We start from the raw sequence: 21,895 nt of genomic DNA on the forward strand, positions 1-21,895 counted from the left end.
TGGATTCTAAATTAATAATTTGTACATATTCAATAAATTTTTAAGATAAATACAAGGTTCAAACTAAATCTACTAAGTTCGGCCGAACCTGTTTCAGGCACACCAGCTCCGCCTCTGAATTGATAAGTTAATTAACATTTGTCTAACGATGTATTTTTAGATCTTTTTATTGATCTTCTTCCTTTTCAAGGTGAAAATGTAACATATTTTGGTTTATTAATACATTGAAAAAATAGTCAAAAACTTTTAAAATGATGTTTTTTAGTAATTTTGAAGTGATCTTTTGTCGTGGGTAAAGGGTTTGAAAAGCATTGGCTAATTTAATGATGAATTTGCGGGTTCAGCATAATACAATATTTTATAGTCAAATCTGATTTTTATGTGTGGAAATAGATATAAATAAAATTAAAATATACTTAGAACCGTATTTATTAAAAAATAAGAATGAACTTATTAACAAATGGCTCTACGATATACAAAAGAATAGCACCCTTATTGACGCTCTAAATATTAATTTTTTTTCAATTATCATGGCTGAAGGAAGTTAACAAGAGTCAATTTCTTGAATATGGAAAATTGTTTTAAATATTCAATTAAGTATCTTAATTAGATAACTTGATCAACATCATGGCCAACCAAACCAATGAAAACTAATTTAAAAAAATAAAACGTCTAGTCCAAAATCCACTTGAAGTTAAACCCTAACATTGGCTTAATTAAGGCCTTAACCCTTATTGTAATGAAAAGGCAAAATCCAATAGATATTTTCATGCAAACAGCTACGTGCTTTGGGAAAAAAATATTAGAGCTATATGCAGTGTTTAAAGGGCGATTTATTTGAAAATTTTATTAATTTAAGAATGCTTCTGATATTTGATTTTTCTTAAAAAGGCCAATAATTGATTAATTAAGGGATATTGTAGTTGGTTGTTAAGAGCTTAATTATACCCACTTTTCTCAGCTAAACCAACGGCCCAAAAGCCACTTTATCATTTTTGGAATTTTCTGGAATTATCCTAACCAACTTCCTATTGCTTCTAGAGTTTAACTCTTAAATCTTTGCTTAATTTAAACATTAAGCTAATATATATATATATATGGAAATGTTTGAAATTTGTAGAGAAGGATAATGGACCATTTTAAGCTATACATCATGATTCATGTGACAGTTAGGAAATGTTTTATAGTTGAGTTCAACTTCTTCACTAAAAAGATAAATGTGTAATCGTTTGTAATAGATAGAATTAGTACTCGAAAGTAAAATAAATTACCTATTAAAATATATTATATTGCATACAACTACAACAACAACAACAAAAATATACCCACTATAATTCTATAAGTGAGGTTTAAGGAGGATATTATGTATGCAAATTTTTCTACTTTGAGAAGATATAAAAAGACTGTTTTCAATAGACCCTTGGCTCAAGGATAGATTAAAAAAAATAGCAACAAGCAGTAAGAACAACAAGACAATAAAAAACCGAAGCGAAAGAAACACATGTTAGTAATAGAAATCTAAAAGTAAGAAAATACAAGACTAACACTAATACTACTGGTATGAAAAAAAATGCGGGACTATACTGACCATCTTCCCTAATTCTCGACATTCATATCCTGTTGTCAAGGGTCATTTCATCGGTAAGCTAAAGCAGTGTCATGTTATGTCCTGCCTAATTATCTCTCCAATACCTCTTCGGCCTATCTCTACCTTTTCTTTGCCCCACCAAAGCCAACAGGTTACATTGTATGTGCATATAAATTAAATGTTTTTAACTACGCTTGAACATTGCGCAAGCATTAATTTTGTGCAAGATCAAAAGGGTTTATCTTTGTTGAAAATAAATGCCATAAATTATCTGTAAGATTAAAGTCTTTGTAAAATAATTTAATTTAGTTAGGTAGACAATAATATCAACAACAATAACAATATGCCTTGTGTAATCTCATAAGTGAAGTCTAAGGAGGATAATGTATATGCGGTTTTACCCCTACCTTGTAAAGGTAGAAAGGATATTTCCGGTAGACCGTCGGCTCAGAGAAAGCACAATCACAATAATTTTGTGAAAGAAATATGGTAATAGAAATGTCATGAAAAAATAGAACAGTGACAATAGCAAGATAAAAAAAATAGCTAAAGCAACAAAAAAACATGTAGTAACGGAAATGTGAAAATAAAAGTACGAGAATAGTATTACTACCACGGGTACAAAAAAGAAATACACTCGACTACCTACTTTTGATAATATTATATAGACAATTAATATATATGTGAATTAAATTTTCAATCATAAAGTTGTGCAGCACATATTAGACAGAGCCTACAAAAGTTTAAGATGGGAAAATAATGGTTCATAATAGCTGATTTGACTAATTGCTTTATATCAACAAATTCTTGATAGGAATTAGAAAAGGCAGTTTGAGGCTCTAGGCCATTGGTTTGAAGAAAATTCAGTACCACATTACTAATGCCATCTTTTATTTTCTATCACAATTTATTGCAACTTTGAAAATATTTACCCTAGCTAGCTACTAATATTTGATTTAATTTGAAAATCTAAAGAATGAGTTGCCAACTTTTTTCTTGGATACCATGCCTCAAATATTACAAAAATAGTGATATATCCCCAAAACCTAACAACTATAATATCTGTGAGAATTTAAAATAGGTATTGTTTAGACTTGTTGAAAATAGGCCCGGAAGGTTGTGTACAAAATATGAAGTCATTTAATGAAGATTTAGACTGATTATGAATAAAAATTGTAACTGAAAATAACATAAGAAGTTTATCACAATTAGCTACGATATTTATACATTATTATATATGTTTATACAATATTAATACATATCTATACACTAGTATATACTTTTATATATGATATATGTTGCTTATATAAATATATTAAATATTGTAAAAAAAAAATGTTTATGCGAGTGTAAATTAAAAACATGACTTTGTGGGTGCAATGTGTTATGTTGGACTATATTTGCGAAAATTCTACAAATAAAAATATTTGCATAAACTGTCTCTGTATATAAGTTAAATTATTATTCACGTACAATTGTTACATTAAGACACTTTGGAAGGAAAAATTTATCAAGTACTTCTCCTCCAAGAATTTAAATTATTTCTAATATACTTTGAGACTTCGACTTTAGGTTTAGTTTAACAGTATCATTTGAGTACAATACTTTTTCTATTACATTTAATTTTGTCTAATTTGTTGATGGTGCTAATCCAACTACCATTACCATACACATTAGATGTGACTGGAAACCATATTCTCCTGTCCTTATTTTCCAAATCTAACAATTTAATTTTTTACCAAAACAAATATTGATATTATATTATTAAATTTGTTATTAATATTCGTGTGCCAAGTGGTCTATTACCCACCATAGGTTAAGACATGAATGCTGACATGTACACAATGAGATAATGTTTAAAATGAACAAAGACAATTAAAGAAAGTTATATGTGTGGGCACAAAATTGAATAAGTATATTATTACTAGCTAATAACATACAAGTCAAAAGATAAACCTAATTATATAATAACCTAATTAAACCGTCGGGCCGGCGGTTTAACCATTCTTCTCTAACCTATTGACATTTCCCTAAAGGAAACTATGTCCTCGTATATACCATTTCATGTATACTGATCTCACAAGTGGGGCCCTCGTATACTATTTCGTATACATTTCATGATTTTTTTAATAAGTCTCCTTATATGTGATTCTTTTCACACACTTAACACAACATAGGGAAAGTTTCTCATTCGAAACGCTAAAACTATCGTTCATTGTGTTCTCTTGGTTACTCAGACGTTCCTTAGAGACTGTATATTTGATGCATTTACAAATTTTCTTGAACTCTCTCCCTCAATGAGACGACGTAACACATGGTTGTTTATATCACATGACTGAACAACCATTAGGATTTTCGTCACTGAACATTTGAGGTGCGTTGTTCAAGTACGTTGGTGGTGGTGATGGTGGCACGTATGATGACGAGTGGTGGCCATACTCCATGACATAGCCTGTATGAGCATTATAACCATGATCATACATTGTTACACCATAGTCTTGGTTCATATAACTTTGATTGTACATGGGCATTGCATAATGTGTTTGTGGATTATAACCATAGTATTCCATTTTATTCACCTCAGCTTTTGTCTCTACACTTTTACTTCCTTCTGCTTTTGGTTCACCCTCTTTTTTCTCCTTCTTGTCTTCGCCACCACCGCCTTCTTTTTTCTCTCCCCCACCGCCACCGCCTTCTTTTTCTTTTTTCTCTCCGGCACCGCCGCCGTCACCGCCGCCTTCTTTGCCTTTCTTGTCACCACCTCCATCATCTTTTTTGGGTGGAACAATTTCTACATTTCGTTTCAATTTATCTTTCAAATAAGGAATTAGCTCTTTTAAGTCCATTGTTCCCTTTACCGTAACCAAATCTTTTTCCGAATCTACTTTGACTTCTTCTACCCCTGTCAATAGAAAAGTAAATAATTAAAAAAAAATGTCAATCACCATAAACAGCACAATTCTAGTATAAAGGGACTAATTCCTAGAATTTCTGTGATAATTAATTGAAAACTACAGAAGGTGATTGCATGCCACGCCTAATTTTTTTATAAATAATTGAATTATTATTATATTAATATAAATAATTAATTGACAATAAGTGAATAAAACATAGTAGTAGTTGTTTATCTTACCATCAATTTTCTTTATAATTCGCTTTATTTTGTGCGCGCACCCGTCACAATGCAACCGAATCTTCAACACCACTGTACTTACTTGTGGCTAAACATACAAAAAAAAAAAAATCAGAAATAGTTCAACTAAAAATACCAAATTCAATTAAACATTAAAATTATTAATTAATTAATAGCATCAGTTACTAACTCTATAGTTTAGGGGAAGGAAACTGGAAAGTAATACGTGGGAGAAAAGTGAAATTACCTCTTTAGGCTTCTTATCTTCAGGTTTTTTCTCCTCAGCCTTCTTCTCCTCAGGCTTTTTCTCATCGGACTTTTTATCTCCGCCGCCACCGCCACCGCCGCCGTCCTTTTTGGGCTGAGGAGAAACAAGCTCCACCTTCTTCTTTGTTTTGCTCTCTACTTTTTCTCTGAGCCATGTGGGGTCCACGTTCCCTTTTACCGTCAATTTTCCACTGCCACAATCTGCCTTCACGTCATTTACACCTTCATTTTTTACCCCAAAAAAATCAGTAATTCGAAGAGTTTAAGATTTGTGAACTGACAGTATATTAACTTTTTTTACACAAGTAAAATTAAGTAATACTAATAATATATTATTCACATAAAATTTAATATCATAATGAAAAATAGAATGATAATACACTAGAATCAGTTAAATTGCACTAATAGTATTTACGCTATTGGTATAGAAAATTTGAATTGTGATTCTTTATTATTTATTAAAATTATCAAAGCAAAAAGATGAAAAATTTTGCTAGTAAACTTTGAACGTTAAATGCGGATCTATCAATGATGGTACCTTGACAAAAACGTAAAGTACTATGTGCCGGCGAATACAAGGAACAAACTAAAATTTCACTAATTTTTTAAACAAATTGAAAATTCAAACCATTATCAGTAAATGGTTTAATTTCCAAGTTCTAAACCAAATAGATTAATTAGTGATGTAATGAATGATGTTTTGTATATTATTTTGTTAATAATTACCTTCGAAATGGCGAATTGAACGTTTGACTTTTTTAGCACAGCCTTCACAATGTAAGTCAAGCTTTAATATTATGGCGGTAGGGCCGTCGTCCTTTTTTCCACCGGCGGCTTCACCGCCGGACTTTTTCTCGCCGCCGGCGTCATTCTTCTTTTCTCCTCCTTCTGATTTAGTTTCTTCTTTTTTCTGAAACCCAAAAAAGAAATTAAAAAATCAAAACTTTGAATATTATTATGAATATGAAATTGGAATTAAACTGTGAATTTTGTGAAGAATTTAAAGGGTTTTTGAGATAGAGAAGTATGAATTTACCTCACCCATTATAAGAAGGGAATTTTGAGAGATATTGAATTGTTAGAAATATTGAAGAGATAATAAGGAAAGGAATTAAAGGGAATGGTTTGAAGAGAAGAAATGGAGGCAAATGAGAGAATATATAGAAAAATATTTGTTGGAGTCAATTGTAATTGATGAGATCAGCTTTTGCTACTGTTTCAATGAATTCACATAATTTTTCTAAGGCACAAGCCACACCATTTTTTCTACTTTAAAATATTAGGAAAGCCCCCACTTCTGGACTCTTTTATTTTCTATTTTCTATTTTTTATTTTTGGCCGTGGAGTTGGGGTTTTAAAATAGAGCAAGATCCAGAATTTAAATTTAATAAATTTAACTTTTAAAATTTTTAATATTTAATTCATTATACTGTTAAAATTATGGGTTCAAACCTAATACTTTAAGATTTTTGTAGATTTTTACATATAAATTTATACTGTATATAAAAAATTATGAAATCAGTTGAACCCGTAGCGGAACGACCACATCAACCCATAATTGAAAGGGGTGGGTATGAAGATGAATGTATGTGTATGTATGTGAAAGATATGGATGGATGGATGTGAATGGAGATAGATACATGAATGTGGAATAGGATTGCCGACTGTTGGGTTGGCTTGTTTTCATGTTTTACTTTAACCACCACCTTTTTTCACTTTCTTTTTTAAAATTTTCACTCGAACGAGCCATTTTACGTAAAAAGAAAAATTTAATCACGTGCAACTACAAATTGATTGATGAAAGAATAACAATTTAACCATAAATTAATTAATAGAGTAGTAGTTTAATAAAAGTTTTATGTAAAAAGTTAATGTAGCATGTATTTAACCACGTGCACACGATGTATGAGAAAATTTAATAAATACATAGCATGTACTCTATTCGTCCTTATTAGTTGTTATGTATACTAAAAATAATTATTCGCAAAATACTTGTCATTTTAAAAAATTAAGAGAAAATTAATAATTTTTTTCAACTTTACCTTTAGCATTAGTCGTTAAGTCTAGGACGAAGAAGCATGTAAATAGACAAATGTTAAAAGAATTAATAAGGGGTAGATTAGTGAAATTACTCTTCTCATTAATATTTTCTTAAAGGAAAATGTAGAACCAAATCCTGATAATTAAATGGGAACAAAGAGAATATTTACGTAAACTTTTATTTAAATGTCAATTAAGTTGTGGTTGTACATGATGTTAGATAATAGTATTTTACTCTATTTAATATTATGTTTATGTCATCATATATGTTCCTAAAAGGGTTTAAATAAACAATAACAAGTTTTAAATATTAGAATGAAGCATTTTAAGATTCACACCGATATATCATGACAATGCAACAAATAAAACAAACGAAAAGGGACAAATCTATGTCACCTTAATTTGTGGCTAATACTCCTTATAAAATTAATTAACTATTTTTTTTTTTTTTGCATAGGCCAATTAGTTTAAACAAAATTTTCTTTGACTTGGTTATAATAATTGGCCATATCACCAATTGGACAAGATTACGAGGGTTATTTATGTGGGTTTTCCCTTTTCTTTTTTCACAAATATTTTTAGGTGAAGAACAAAAAATAAAGATAATTATTGAGCTGTAGTTTGTTCATTTTAACGTTGAAGATGGCGTATATATTTGGCTTTTAATTTAAGGAATTATCCCTATGGAATTTCTCCAACATCATATTATTTGTTCTTTGAGATTTTTCCTCAGCCAAAAATGACAATAATGTATATGTGATTTACTACTTGCAAGGACTTGATTAACGTAATTCATATAGCTAGATTTGATTACGAAGTTAATAGTAATATTTAGCGACGAATTACGTAGTTGAGTAAAATATTCTTATAATTAAATTTAATATTCTTGTAAGACAAAAAAAAATTACAAAGGAAGAGGAAGGTTTCAATTTAGCAAAATAACCAACCCCATTTTACAAAAGAGACCAGCCAACATGAAATGAAAGAAAAACTATTTTCTTACTTATTTTATTTTTTCTTTTTCTCTCTTATAAGGGAGTAGGTTTATTATTTTTGAAGTTTTCAACAAACCCAATGTAGAATGAAAGTACGAAAAAAGAAAGAAGTAAGAAGAAAGATGAAACAAGGGCAAAGTACTCAAACAAAGTGTACTGCTGCATTCACTAAAAAGAGTTCGATGGAGGGGTAAGTATTATTTCATCATTAATTAAAGATTTCGGGTTCAAGTCCTGAGTGGAGTTACTAGGGAGGATTTTACCTCCCAATGTGGGATTTTCCGGCGCGAATCCAGATTTAGTCGGACCCAATACGAGTGCTGGATACAGGATAAAAAACCAAAAAAAAGTGTACTTTGTGTGGAAGCGCTTTATCCCAATATAAAATTTTCTGGTACGAAACCAAATTCATTCGGGTCCTAATATAAATACCGAATATGCGGCTGGAAAATCAAAAAAAGTGTACTGCACTCTCTCTTGCTTCCTTAATTCTTCACTTCTTTGTACGATAAAACCCAAAAAAAGAAAGTACTACTACTATTCTTCGTAATATATTTGGTGGAGTTGGTTGCACAAAGTTGGTGCAAAAATAGTGCAAAAATCATTATATTTACAATGACGTATTTGTCAATCGGGCACCAATGCGTCTAGGTAAATTTGATCTATCGATCGGTTTGAAAAAAGTTATTTTGTTGGGGTCAAAAGTGCAATGATATTTGCAAAGAGAATACTGCTTCTAGAAAAAACTTTTAAATTGCAATTTTTTTAATAACGCTTTCACATGATGTTGATCATTAGAATTATTTTAAAACCCAATTTTTTGGGACATTTACAACGTCCACTGTAAATCAAAGTTTAACACTTCGACATTGAAAATAGGAAGATTATCCTTGGAAATTATATAAATTATGTAAATCAGGGAGCAGTTTAAAGGCATTAAATTTGACTATTTGAGGTTTTACTAGTGCTCTTGACAAAAAAAAAATTATGGGCTAAAAATATTTTTGAATATTTACGCGAATTATAACTACTTTTTCACAATATTACACACTTTCAAATTAATAGGGCTTCTTCCGGTTATGCCACAATGCAACATCTATGAGCAGTGGCGAAGCCAGGAAATTCAATAAGGGTGTTCAAATTTTGAACACCCGTTGCCAGTTGGTTATGCAAGAGTGTTCAAAGTCTGTTTTTAATTAATAATAAGTAATATTTTACCTTATATGTAGTATAATTTTTCGGTGAATGGTGATCAGTTGACCATCCTTGAACCAACATAGTTCCGCCCCTGTCTATGAGAAATATATATTTTTAGTTGTTCCCAAAAATTATATATATATATATATATATATATATATATTATAATATGTAATTCGCCTAAGGTATCATGTACACTCCTTCGTAATTAAGCATATCAGCCTAGACTACGAAGCTTGTCAATCCTTCTCTTTGACCCGCCCTTGTCAGTCTGCCATCCATCATGGACGTCGTATTAATTTTATTCGCAAGGACTTTTACATCTTTTTATTCTTTTGTTTTCCTTAATTAATTCTCAAAGTTTAGCATGGTAATGCAATAGTGGCTAGGAATAGGTTGTCAAGTCATTTTTACATTTGAAAATGATAAGAATTACTCATCATCATTTGGAGTATCATTTCAAAGAAAAGACTATTCATACTGTATCTGTAGATTCACCATTATCGACAGGTTGCAATTTATTGATCTAAGCTGCTAATCTTGATATCATTTCGCCATAATTTGTTATTAGAGAAATGCGCTTACAATCTTATCAAACAGAAAAATATGTTACAATTCAAAAAGTAGGTAAATTAAAAGGCAAAATATGTTACTTAAAATTCACTTTTTAACTTCAATATAATGGTGGTGTGGTAGGGGCCATTGATATCATAAATGGAGAACTTGCAAACTAATGTCGATAGAATGAGGAAATTGATGCTGACACAACATTTACAGTTGCAGGAAATTGATAAAATAATTTTTGGAAGTTAAATTGAAAATGATATATAAAATTATCCATACATTTCACTTTACCAATATTACAATTTTATGAGGAGAAAAAGATATTATCTACATTGAAAAAGTATAAAATCACTTTTTCAAACTTGAAACTCATCTTCACAATTTTTTGAAACTCAATTCAAAAACTCATTTCACAGTTTACATTGATAAAAGTAAAATCACTTTTCTTATTTTTCAATGAGTTTTATCTTCTTCTTCTTCTTCCTTTTTTTTTTTTTTTTTTTTGTATTTTCTTATTATGACAATTATGATTATAATTTCCGATAAACTCCAAAACCACTAAATTATCAGACTGGCTCACCTATGGTTCTAAAGTTACAAACTTATCCAACATTAATCCAAAATAAGATAACTCAAATTCAATTGTACTACAGAAATCAAATTTGACGCTAAGAACTGAAAAATCACTAAAATTTAAGGTTGGACATTTTAAATTAAACCCAAAACACTAAGATGATCAATGTAAAAGTTAATATGTACCCTATACAATAAAATGCATATTTGTACTAAATCCAATAGGCCGAGGACAATTTTGGCCCTTTTCCATTATGAAAATGTTAGGAGTTATTTATAAGGACATTGAAATGAAGTTGGAATAGGACTCTTCTGACTTTTATGTAATTTTTTGGGGACCCCAAAAGGAATTAGTAATAATACTTAGCCCTAGCCAAGAAGAAGAGAGAGGTCCCCCCCATTGTGAGCAGTATATATTAATTTAGAGTTGTCAACCAACCAAGTGTTTTTAACACGTTCCTTGGCCAAGAAGAAGAGTGATCCCCCCACCCCCACCCCCACCCACCCTACCCCATAGGCAAAAAGCTTATAATTATTAATGCGCTTCATTCAAACATGTGGGTTTCTTGAGAAAGAAGATGAAGAAAATTCTTTGTAAAAGTTAGCAACTCTTTTTTACAAACTTGAGTCATTTGGTACATGAGATACGGCTGAGGCGGATTCAGAATTTGAAGTTTATTATAAGCGAACTCAGAATTTCAAATTTATGAGTTTGAAATTCTAATCGTTTTAAGCTACTGGATTCTAAATTAATAATTTATATATATTCAATAAATTTTTTAAGATAAATACAGGGTTCGAAACCAAAGCTAATGAATTTGGAGAACCCGCTCGGGATACCCTAGCTCCGCCCTTGAAGTTTATGGGTTCTTGTCGTAATCTCAAATTAATATACGACATAACTAGATTCGCAGTTAGATATTTTGTAAATATTTAGTAGATTTTTTTAATAGAAATACAGAATCTACATAAAAGTTACTGGGTTCCCGAGAACTCATACTACTATACTCTAGATCCGCCACTGGAATAAGAATAATGATTTCGAGATAAAGTTTGGGATTAACTTTATTCTGTGTTTGATTTAGGGTATTAGTTAATTCCGAAATAACTTTACACTAAAATAATGAGATTAATTATTTTATATAAAAGGTGGGATAACTAATTTTTTGAATATCCTATCCCATAGAATATCCTATCCCATAAAATATCCTAGACTATCCCGCCATTGTACTAAACGAACCCTAATATTACATTAGATCCCCACCAAAGAACACCGACCTAGCTTGTCTTTCACTAATATTATTAGCTGTCAGATTTGGTTGAGATAAAGAGATTAGAAAAGATTCTAGTTTGTGATACTGATTTTACACCTATTGTCTCCTTATCATTAATTTGATTTGAGTGAATATTTTGGCCCCCCGTTGTTATAAAACGCAAATTTTGGATATTTATAGATATAATTCTTCTAATTATACTTTTATATTTATACTTCAATGAAACAATATGAATGTGAATAAATTAGTCTGTAATAGACATAATTATACTACGTATCTTTTAGTTTTGACAAGCAAAAGGTGTGCGAACAAAATCCCAACTTGGTAGCTGAAAAGATTGAGAGTCTATATATAAAATATATGAATCTTTTAATGACATGAAATATTTTGGGAAAACTGTATGTGCTTGGTTTAAAACGGACAATATGACATCATATTAAGGGTATGTATATCTGGACTGATTTAGTCCAACAATTGATATCAGGGCGTAAATTCGACGAGACGAGTATGATGATGGCTGAGTGATGGTGCGGGGCTCGATTTGTGTATCCTTACGAGCTTGGAAACACGCGTACAAAAATAAGCTAATTGCGGGCTTCGATTATCATAGATTCTCTAAAGATGTGGGACACAAAGTGAAACTCTTATTAGCATGTGGATCGTTGAAATGTGCCATGTGAAACTTAGTTCGAGAGGAGTTGTTAGGTGTGCGAACAAAGTCTCATATTGGTAGTTGAAAAGATTGGGAGCCTATATATAAGGTGTATGCATCTGTTAATTATGTGAGGCATTTTGGGAAAATCATACGTATTTGGTCCAAAGCATACGGTATGACACCATATTAAGAGTATATCTAGACTGGTTTAGCCTAACTACTGCTATCAGTACTCAGGTTCGGCGGGACGAGTACGGTGATGGCTGAGTGATGGTGTTTGGATCGATTTGTTTATCCTTACGAGCTTGGAAAAGTGCATACAAAAAAGAAGTTAATTGCGGGCTTCAATTGCCACAAATACTCTAACGATGTGGATGTCACAAAGCAAATCTCTATAATTTAACCCGTGAATTGTGGTAGTGTGCCACGTGGAACTTAGTCCGAGGGGATATTATTAGGTGTGCGAACAAAGTTCCACATTGGTAGCTAATAAGATTGGGAGTCTACATATATAGTATAGGAATCTATTAGTTATGTGAGGCCTTCTGAAAAATCGTGCGGGCTCGATCTAAACCGGATAATATCCTACCATATAAGAGTATATTTGGGTTGATTTAGCCCAACATGGATTTTGACAGTTGATAACTACAAAATCTCTTGTTTGTGACGAGGAACTTAATTGGTGAAAATAGCACGGACTAGCCAGCTTTCAGATTTGTAATTGAAAAATAGTTAGTGTTTGCAAAGTCATTGAAAAATAGCCACTATTTTGCTGCAACACCGAAAGTTATAGCATAATATACTCGAGATTGGTGCATGTGTATATGAACTTCAAGCATATTATGTTGGAACTCCAGCACACAGAAAGTTCCAGCATAATATACTGGAAATTGGAGCACCTATGTATAAACTTCCAGCATATTATGCAGGAACTCCAGTATATTATGCTGGAACTCTAGTATAGTATGATGGAAGTTCACATGTAAAAAATTCGAACTCCAGTATATTATGCTAGAATATTTTCTGGATTTTGAACAGTATTTTCGTTTAGATTTATCTTTACATAAAAAGTGATTAAATTTCGACTTTTGAAGTTGTGGCTATATTTCAATTACCGCTTATAAATCTGGCTATTTTCGAATCACCCACTTAATTGTGAATATGGAAACTGATTTCATTTTCTACTCTTGAACAAAACGTAAAAATAGCACGATATAGCCAATTTTTAGACTGGTTATTCAAAAATAGCCAGCGTTTATGAAGTCAATGAAAGATAGCCACTATTTTGCTGCAACAGAGACCAGTCCAGCATAATATACTAGAGTTCGGTGCACCTGTGTATGAACTCCAGCATATTATGTTGGACCGGTATACTTTGTTGACTCCAGTATAATATACTGGAGACTGGAGCACCGGTGCTCCAAACTCCAGAATATTATACTGGACAATTATACTTGCTGGAACTCCAGTATATTATGTTAGAGTTCTAGTGTACTTGTCACACCTCCTTTTTACCTACACCCCCGGAAAGGGTATAAGGGAGTTTTTCCAATTTAATTGACAATCGAAACGGGATTTATTTTTATTAAAAATCAGAGTTACCACTTGAGATAATTTTATGGTGTCCCAAGTCACCGGTTCAAATCCCGAATCGAGGAAAATATTGACTCTGTATTACAGTCCGCAAACATAGTAATCCGGGTAAGGAATTCTGTTAACCCGGGAGAAGGTGTTAGGCATCCCCGGATTCCGTGGTTCTAGCACGGTCGCTTAACTGTTATCATTGCCCTAATTATCTGATTTTAAAACACTTTTAAAACCTATGTGCATTTTACTTCAAACCGCTTTTAATTATTTTAAGAAAGATTTCGACGTCATCTAACACACGTTTTTGGACCACGCCACATGAAATGCACCCGCAATTCGAGACACATTTTATTTAACGATGTTAAGATTTAGATTTGGGTCACATGGAATGCACACCCAAATTTAGGAAGGTAAATTATTAAAATTACGCGCCTAAAGCAATTACGCGTTTTCAAGTTTGTGAGGGCCATGGAAAATTCACTAATGGCACACCTCGATTTCTAAAGAGTTAAACTTAATTAAGTGAGGGCCCTTACGCAGATGCATTCAAGCTTGGGCTCACAATGAACCCAACCTGTTAGTGAAAAAGAACGTCTAAGGACGTGTAGCATGTTCCGAGTCTGACATTGATCCTTCCACAACTGGACCAATACTAAGCCCAATTCTTAGAACCAGCACTTATGCACAATAAATTAACGGCCAATCAGTCGATACTACGTGAAAACAAGAAATTAGATTAATCAAAGAATTCTGAATTTTAACCATTTGGCACAAGTTAACTAACTGAAGCTTCCAACACATTCTTTTGGGGTTTAATCTGCTATGAAAAAAAATCCAGCAACAAACGAACAAGCTACTGGGCTCCCAAAACGAGCCCAAACAGCATTGGTGTCCTGTTCTTTCCTGCACATGGCCCAAACGCCCAATGCCTAAGAATTCCAAAACTCTCCAAGCGAAGGATAAGAGACAGACTGCATTATCGAGTTTATACTAGGGCATACTACCATTTGCATCCAAACAGAAGCTTACTAACTTATCATTGCACAGCAATGGACACATGAAACAATTTCAGAGGATACTAAAAGTGTATGCTTTACTTTAATTACCTGACATTCATGTTTGAATTCAGTCTTAAACCAAACTTATAAGACAAAAACTCGAACTTAAACTCAATTAATTACTTTCTCAATATCAGTAGTAACGAACTACTGGAGATTGAGCACTGTTCACTTAAGTAGAATCAACATCCCAAATTCTTAAAGAGCACATGATTATTTTTTACGACATGCTATTGACATAGGACAACAGAGGTAGCATAAGTAATCCAAGGCTTGTTACAAGACATCAAAGAAAATAGAAGAAGCAGATGAAATAAGAAATCAAAAGGACTTGTATTCAATTAGGCTTCAGCTTAACATACATCTCCCTAAGCACTTGTTGACAATGGTTTGGAAAAATACCTGGATAAGAAAAAACCAAGAGCAAAATATCAAGCTGGAGATCAAAGAAAAGTAGTAACAGCAGAAACCCGCAGTGTAACAGTGCAGGAACCCAGATTCAAGCAATAAAATAGTAAAACCCACATAGCAACACTTAAAACAAGCTTCTGAATATCCAAAATTCACTCCATTTCAACCAAATTGCATGATTTTGTCATTTTCAATAGTGTTAATCAAGCAATGAAGATCAGCAACCCAGAAACCAAACCAATTTCGAGTAGTTTTTAACAAGGGAATGTAAGGAGTTCAAAAGTATTTCAGAACTTTCCAAAGAAGGCATCCATTTCAATTTTTTAGGATCTTTTTCTCTCTTCCTCTCTCTCTTGAATGCCAAGTTAGAGAACTTTTATAGGCAAGGCATTTAGGGCAGCTAGATGAGGATCGGATTTTCCCCTAGACCCTTTTGCAATTTTTATTTTAGCTCAAATACCCCTAATCAACTATCAGAATTTCAAACACAGTCCCTCATCCCATTTCCTGGAAGCTTCTTAAGGTTGTTACATAAGATTCCCCTATCTATACTACCCGCATTACCTCTGGACCCCTGTTAATTAACCAGATAGACCAAACGGGTATGGGTCAAGTTGACCCTGGGTTGAATTAACTCAAAAACCAACTCAGACCATGAGCCCGAACCTAAAGGCATGAAACCCCAGGCCCAAATACAATCAGACCAACTAGATTCTGAGTCTACCAAGAGTAGAAAGTAAACACTTGTTTGAAAATTAAAGTTTAACTACACGATTGATTAATTACATAAACAAGCAAAGAGTGAATTAGGTTATTAAATTGAGACGACTTAATTAACTTATGAGACTAAAGCAAAATCAAAGGTTCAAGCATGTTATTAACAAAATCAGAGAATAGACCTTTAAACCTCGGCCAGAAAACTGAACGAAAAAACGAACACAAAAAAATTAAACTAGGGGAAAGACCTAAGCTCAGAAACTTGCTCGAATTTCAGTCTACTTCAAGAAAGATGAGAAGAAAAGGAGAGGAGTAGGACGTGAATCAAAAGTGGACAGAAGAAAAGGACAAGGAAAGCTTACCGACTAGACTAGACCGCAACGTTGGACTCCCTAATTTAACACAATCAGTGTTAGTTGCTTGTTCTTTGTTAAGAACAAACGATCAACACTGTCACACCTCCTTTTTCCGTACCCGCGAGGGGACAAGGGAGTTTTTTCCAATTAAAGGACAATCGAAAGGGGATTTATTTGTTTATTTCAGAGTCGCCACTTGGGAGGTTTAGGGTGTCCCAAGTCACCAATTTTAATCCCGAATCGAGGAAAATAATGACTCTATATTACAGTCTGCATACCAGAAATCCGGATAAGGAATTCTGTTAACCCGGGAGAAGGTGTTAGGCATTCCCGAGTTCCGTGGTTCTAGCACGGTCGCTCAACTGTTATATTCGGCTTGATTATCTGATTTTATACAAGTGTGAACTTATGTGCAAAATTTAACTTTTAACCGCTTTTATCATTTACTGTTTTTATCAAGAATTGCAACGTTGTGAAAATGTATCTCGAACCGCGTTACAATCAATGTACCCGTGGTCGTCGACACACTTTGACTCCGTTGAGATTTGGATTTGGGTCACATCAAATGTGCACCCGAGTTTAAGGAAATTAAATTATTAAAGGCGCGCCTAAAGCGACTAGCGTATTTATTTTGGGTAAGACCGTGGAATTTTACTAAACGGTCCATCCCGAGGTCCAAATAATTTTTTAAAGCAAATATTTACTGAAGGCCCCGCAATTTGTATTTTATTTGGCGAGGCTCATCTCATTCTTATTATTTTTTTTTAAAAATGAAATTGCAACGTCATGGACACGCATCTCGAACCACGTCACAATCAATGTACCCGTAATTAGAAACACATTTCGAATCCGTCGAGATTTGGATTTGGGTCACATAAATGTGCACCCGAGTTTAAGACGGTAAGGTTTATTAAAGCGTGTCCTAAAGAGACTAACGTGTTGTATTTTAGGAGGGTTGTGAGATTTGCTAAACAACCCGTCCTGGAAACTAAATGTTTCAATAATATACATTTAACAAGGGCCCCGCATATGCGCGTTTTGTTTATTTTCATCGAGGCTCATCTCGTTCTTATTTTAAAAGGATATCCTATAGCAACTGCGTTTCTTGTCGTGTTTGTCTCTATCAATTGAAAATAGTAGATAATCCTAATTAATTACATGCTTGCAAGTTGTTTGTAATGGGATTCGGAATTGCTTAACAAATCGGGACCGAAGCTGCGTGCACAGTCGGCCAAACAAATAATCATGGGCCCAAATCCAGCCCACGCGCGGTTGGCCAGACCTGGGCCACTGCTCGTTCGATGCAGGCCTGCCTGGTCTGTCTTCGACCTGGGCTCGACCTTCATGAGGTTGAGACCCTGAATTTGTGTTCTTTATCTTGAAACATGATTTTAAGAGTCATATATGGCAATTTATTGGAAAGGAAAGAACTTAATTTACAGTGTACAAGTTTCATGCTTGGACTACATTACAGCATATATGGCAAAGTAAACTAAATCTGAGATGCAACCTAATTCATTGAGACCACTTTTATCTAACTGCATACATATATAATTATCATTCGATACCCTATATTGACCTCAACTAGGCTTGTTAGCTAACTTCAGTATCCCAAAATATGAGCTATTAGACATTACATGACGTTCAACACAACAGTACATGTATATAAACAACATCTGCAGATCTTCTCTTTTATACTCATTGCTCAAACTTTCGAGTTACATTGGTAGTGTAATTGTGTACCTGGTATGGAGGACAAAGAAGGAAGGAATGATCAGCTAGGCAGTATGCAGTAAACACAGCAACAACAGATACTCAGCAACAACACAGCAACAACCAACTAAACCAAATGTTTTCCATAGCCACAGACAACCAACAATGATCTCCCAGAATACAAGGACTAGCAAGTAGTCGAGTGCCAAGCCAGTAATCTCAGGAAAGAGTAAAGAAATAGCAGCAGTAACTGAGGGTTCAAATGCAGTAAAACCACCAGTTTAATCAACCACAAACAACTCAGTCAATGCAAGCAACAGAACTTGGCCAAGACAGATTGACCAAAATGCATTCTTATACCACTTTCAGGCAGTGTTTGGTTACAATGTCTTATTCGAGCCTCTCTTATGTTTTCAATCTTTTCTTTTAACTCACCACTCTTTCTTAAGACTTAAAGATTCCAGCCTTAAGACTAAAAATCCCAACCTTTTGTTTTCTCTTTTTCTGAAGACTAAAAGTCCAGCCCCTTTTTAAGTTTTCCACTGGCCTATTTATAAGCCAAAGTGACCAAGTGCAGCTAAGCTGCCCTCATCTGCAACTTGCAGTCTGCCCATACCCCTTAAAGCCCATGCCTAAGCATCTTTTGGTGTCAGCCCCCTTTATTCCCACGCCTGGTTTTGTTTAATCAGGAGTTATGGGCATCATTTTTTATTCAATTTAAGTCCCATACTCTTATGTCTTGTTCCCCATTGGCATTAATTTAATCCCAAATTAGTACCCTACTTGTCAGCTCATTTAAACTAATCATTTTTGTTCTTTGCAAACCCCAGACTACCCCTGTTAAACCCTGGTTATCACTGTCTTGACCCTTTGCAGCATCAGGGCATTTTTGAACTGATGAAAGTTCAAATTCAGGACTGCCTAGACTGAACCTTTCAGTCATTTTTCAATGCAAACAAACTATTTCAAACATTACTGGGACATTCAGTCAGTGTCCGAGTTCAATTAGTTACGTGAAAATACTAGCTCATTCGATTCATTAGTTATAGCAAACTAATCGACGACATTTATCGAGTCGACTATACTAATTATAACAGGTAATAATCAGTCGCTCACATAAACAATACATTTAGGGATCTAAAGGGCATCAGACAATTTTTGTTCAATTACTGGGGCCTATATGAGTTATCATGTTTATCACAGAGTACATTCAGAATCATACACAGAACACAATCGACCAAATAAAAGGTCTTTACAGAGATGAAAGAAATCCGAATGAAAAAAATAACAAAAAACAACAAACAAACACAATGAAGCATGCTGACCACTTAATCAAAACTAACACAAAAGAAAGGAAAACTTACCGAAAATGTTTAAATCAAACAGACCCAAATCTGATTCATCTTCGAACTTTTGAGGCCGAACAAACTTTAATCAGGGTGTTCTCACATGAGAACACCTTGATTAAGGTCTATTAGACCTCAAACCCATGTCCAAACCGGCCGGATTCCCCAGGTGCATGTGTTCTAAAGTCTGGATTTCCAGATCTGATTTTTAGGGAGTTGTGGGTAGATTCGGACCAAACCAAGCTTGGTTTGGTCACGAGGAAAGTCAGGGGAGTGTCTGGTATGAAGATGGGGTGGTTTTGGCATAGGTCCGGGTTCGACTCAAATCTTCAAACGAAGATTCGAGACGAGGGAAGGTGATTCGAGGCAAGAGGGTAACAGATCCATGTTCAGGAGAGTGAGGGGGTCTTAGGGTGTTCAGGAGGTGGTCACCGGCGTTCGTGCCGCCGGCTTTAATGGCGAGGGAGACGAGGGCGGCTAGGGTTTCTAATGGGAGGTCCGGGTTCGACTTGGGGACGAAGGGGTGGGGTGTTGGTATAGGGGGCGTGGGTATAAGGGAAGGTTTATATATGGTCTATGGGATTGGATCTGAGCCGTTAGATCAGATGATCTCAACGGCTTGGATCTGATGCTGAGAAATGAGACGGGGTCGTTTGGCAGTTAAACGGGGTCGTTTGGTTTAAGTGAGGGGTTGGGTCAGGCTGGTTATTTGGGTCGGGTTTGAACATGGGTCGCTGAAAGAGGTCCTGAACCGTTGGATCGGCTGGGACGGACGGCTCAGATTGATTTGCCTGAAACGACGTCGTTTCAGGAAGTGCCTGGGCAGGCCTGGTCTGGACCGGGTCAGATCGTTGGTTTGGGCTTGTTTTTGTCTTATTTTTTTGGCCCAAATTGATATCAACTTTCTTTTGTTTTCCAATTTAAAGAAAAATAAAAATAAAAATAACTAATAAAACCAAATGAAATTAAAACAAATAACAATATGGCATTTCAACATAATTATCATACCAAGTAAGTTAAATCACAACCTAAAACGGACGATGCACATATATTTATATTTTTGAATTTTCTTTTAACGCCACATATATTTTTTGTATTTTTGTTTGATAATGACTAGATGCAAAATGGACAGACTCACAAACGACTAACAAAACATGTCACGGAAAGACCGAAAAATTGTACAGCGAAGCCTTTTGCCACTATTTTTATTTTCTTTTGGAGCGATTGTCCGTGAAGCAAAAATCACGTGCTTACAGCTGCCCCTCTTTGCACGAAGACACAAAGGGTTTTCGCGCAAAGATAAAGCGAGCGATTTTTGCCCGTCCGAATACTCCGTGTGAAGCATTTTTGAAAAAGATTTGACCGAACCTTTGCTTCAGAGGTTTCCTACATATCCTGGGCTGAAACAGGAATCAGGTCAATGTAGTTCGGGAAATTTTGGTAGCTGGGACTACCGTGTGACTGTAGTGTTTGCTGTTGTTGTGCGCTGTTGTATGCTGCTGTAGGATGCTACTGCTCAACCGATCTCCCTATTACATTGCTCTAAAAGGAAAACAAGAAGCTAAGCTAAACTGAGGATCCTGAAATCTCATCCATCTTCAACTTGTTCTTGCTGCCTTGCTTTCTTGTCGGCTAACGCTTTCCTCTGACGCCTTTATTTTGTGAACTTGGAGATGATGCTGGTCCTTCACCTTTTGAATGTCAGTTCTCATCACTTTGCTTGATTTGCTGGGGATACGGCTTTCTTCTTTAAATCTTCCAATGGTTTCTTCAGTGGTATGGCTTTTCATCAGAATTGTTATACTGGGCATGCTACACCGTTCCCAAACTACTTCCTTTGAGACGCGACCCTTTTTCCTTTTGAATTGCGCGCTTGCCTCTGCAGTTGTCTGCTTCTTGGTGCTGGGGATTTCATTGTTTCCCGTTTGGGGATCTCTGTTGTACCCTTCCGTCTTCAGGTGGGGCGACTGATTCCAAAATCTAGAGCTGAATGTATTCCCGCATTATACTGGTGGGCGACCTAGAACTTAAAAGTATTCCCGCATTATACTGGTGGGCGACCTAGAACTTAAAAGTATTCCCGCATTATACTGGTGGGCGACCTAGAACTTAAATGTATTCCCGCATTATACTGGTGGGCGACCTAGAACTTAAAAGTATTCCCGCATTATACTGGTGGGTGACCTAGAACTTAAATGTATTCCCGCATTATACTGGTGGGCGACCTAGAACTTAAAAGTATTCCCGCATTATACTGGTGGGTGACCTAGAACTTAAAAGTATTCCCGCATTATACTGGTGGGCGACCTAGAACCTAAATGTATTCCCGCATTATACTGGTGGGCGACCTAGAACTTAAAAGTATTCCCGCATTATACTGGTGGGCGACCTAGAACTTAAAAGTATTCCCGCATTATACTG

General features: G+C 34.5%; 1 protein-coding gene across 1 annotated transcript; it reads right to left on the bottom strand.

Moving 5' to 3' along the window:
* Positions 1-3,480: 3,480 nt before the first annotated feature.
* Positions 3,481-6,176, bottom strand: LOC104224174 (heavy metal-associated isoprenylated plant protein 3). Its single transcript, XM_009775758.2, has 5 exons — positions 6,025-6,176; positions 5,715-5,898; positions 4,969-5,210; positions 4,722-4,809; positions 3,481-4,490 (listed from the first exon to the last, which is right to left on the bottom strand). The coding sequence occupies exons 1-5, from the start codon at positions 6,031-6,033 to the stop codon at positions 3,916-3,918; spliced, it is 1,098 nt and encodes a 365-aa protein (XP_009774060.1). The 5' UTR covers positions 6,034-6,176; the 3' UTR covers positions 3,481-3,915.
* Between the last annotated feature and the right edge of the window lie 15,719 nt (positions 6,177-21,895).

Source organism: Nicotiana sylvestris, chromosome 7 (genome assembly GCF_000393655.2).
Source record: "Nicotiana sylvestris chromosome 7, ASM39365v2, whole genome shotgun sequence".
Lineage (NCBI taxonomy): Eukaryota > Viridiplantae > Streptophyta > Magnoliopsida > Solanales > Solanaceae > Nicotiana > Nicotiana sylvestris.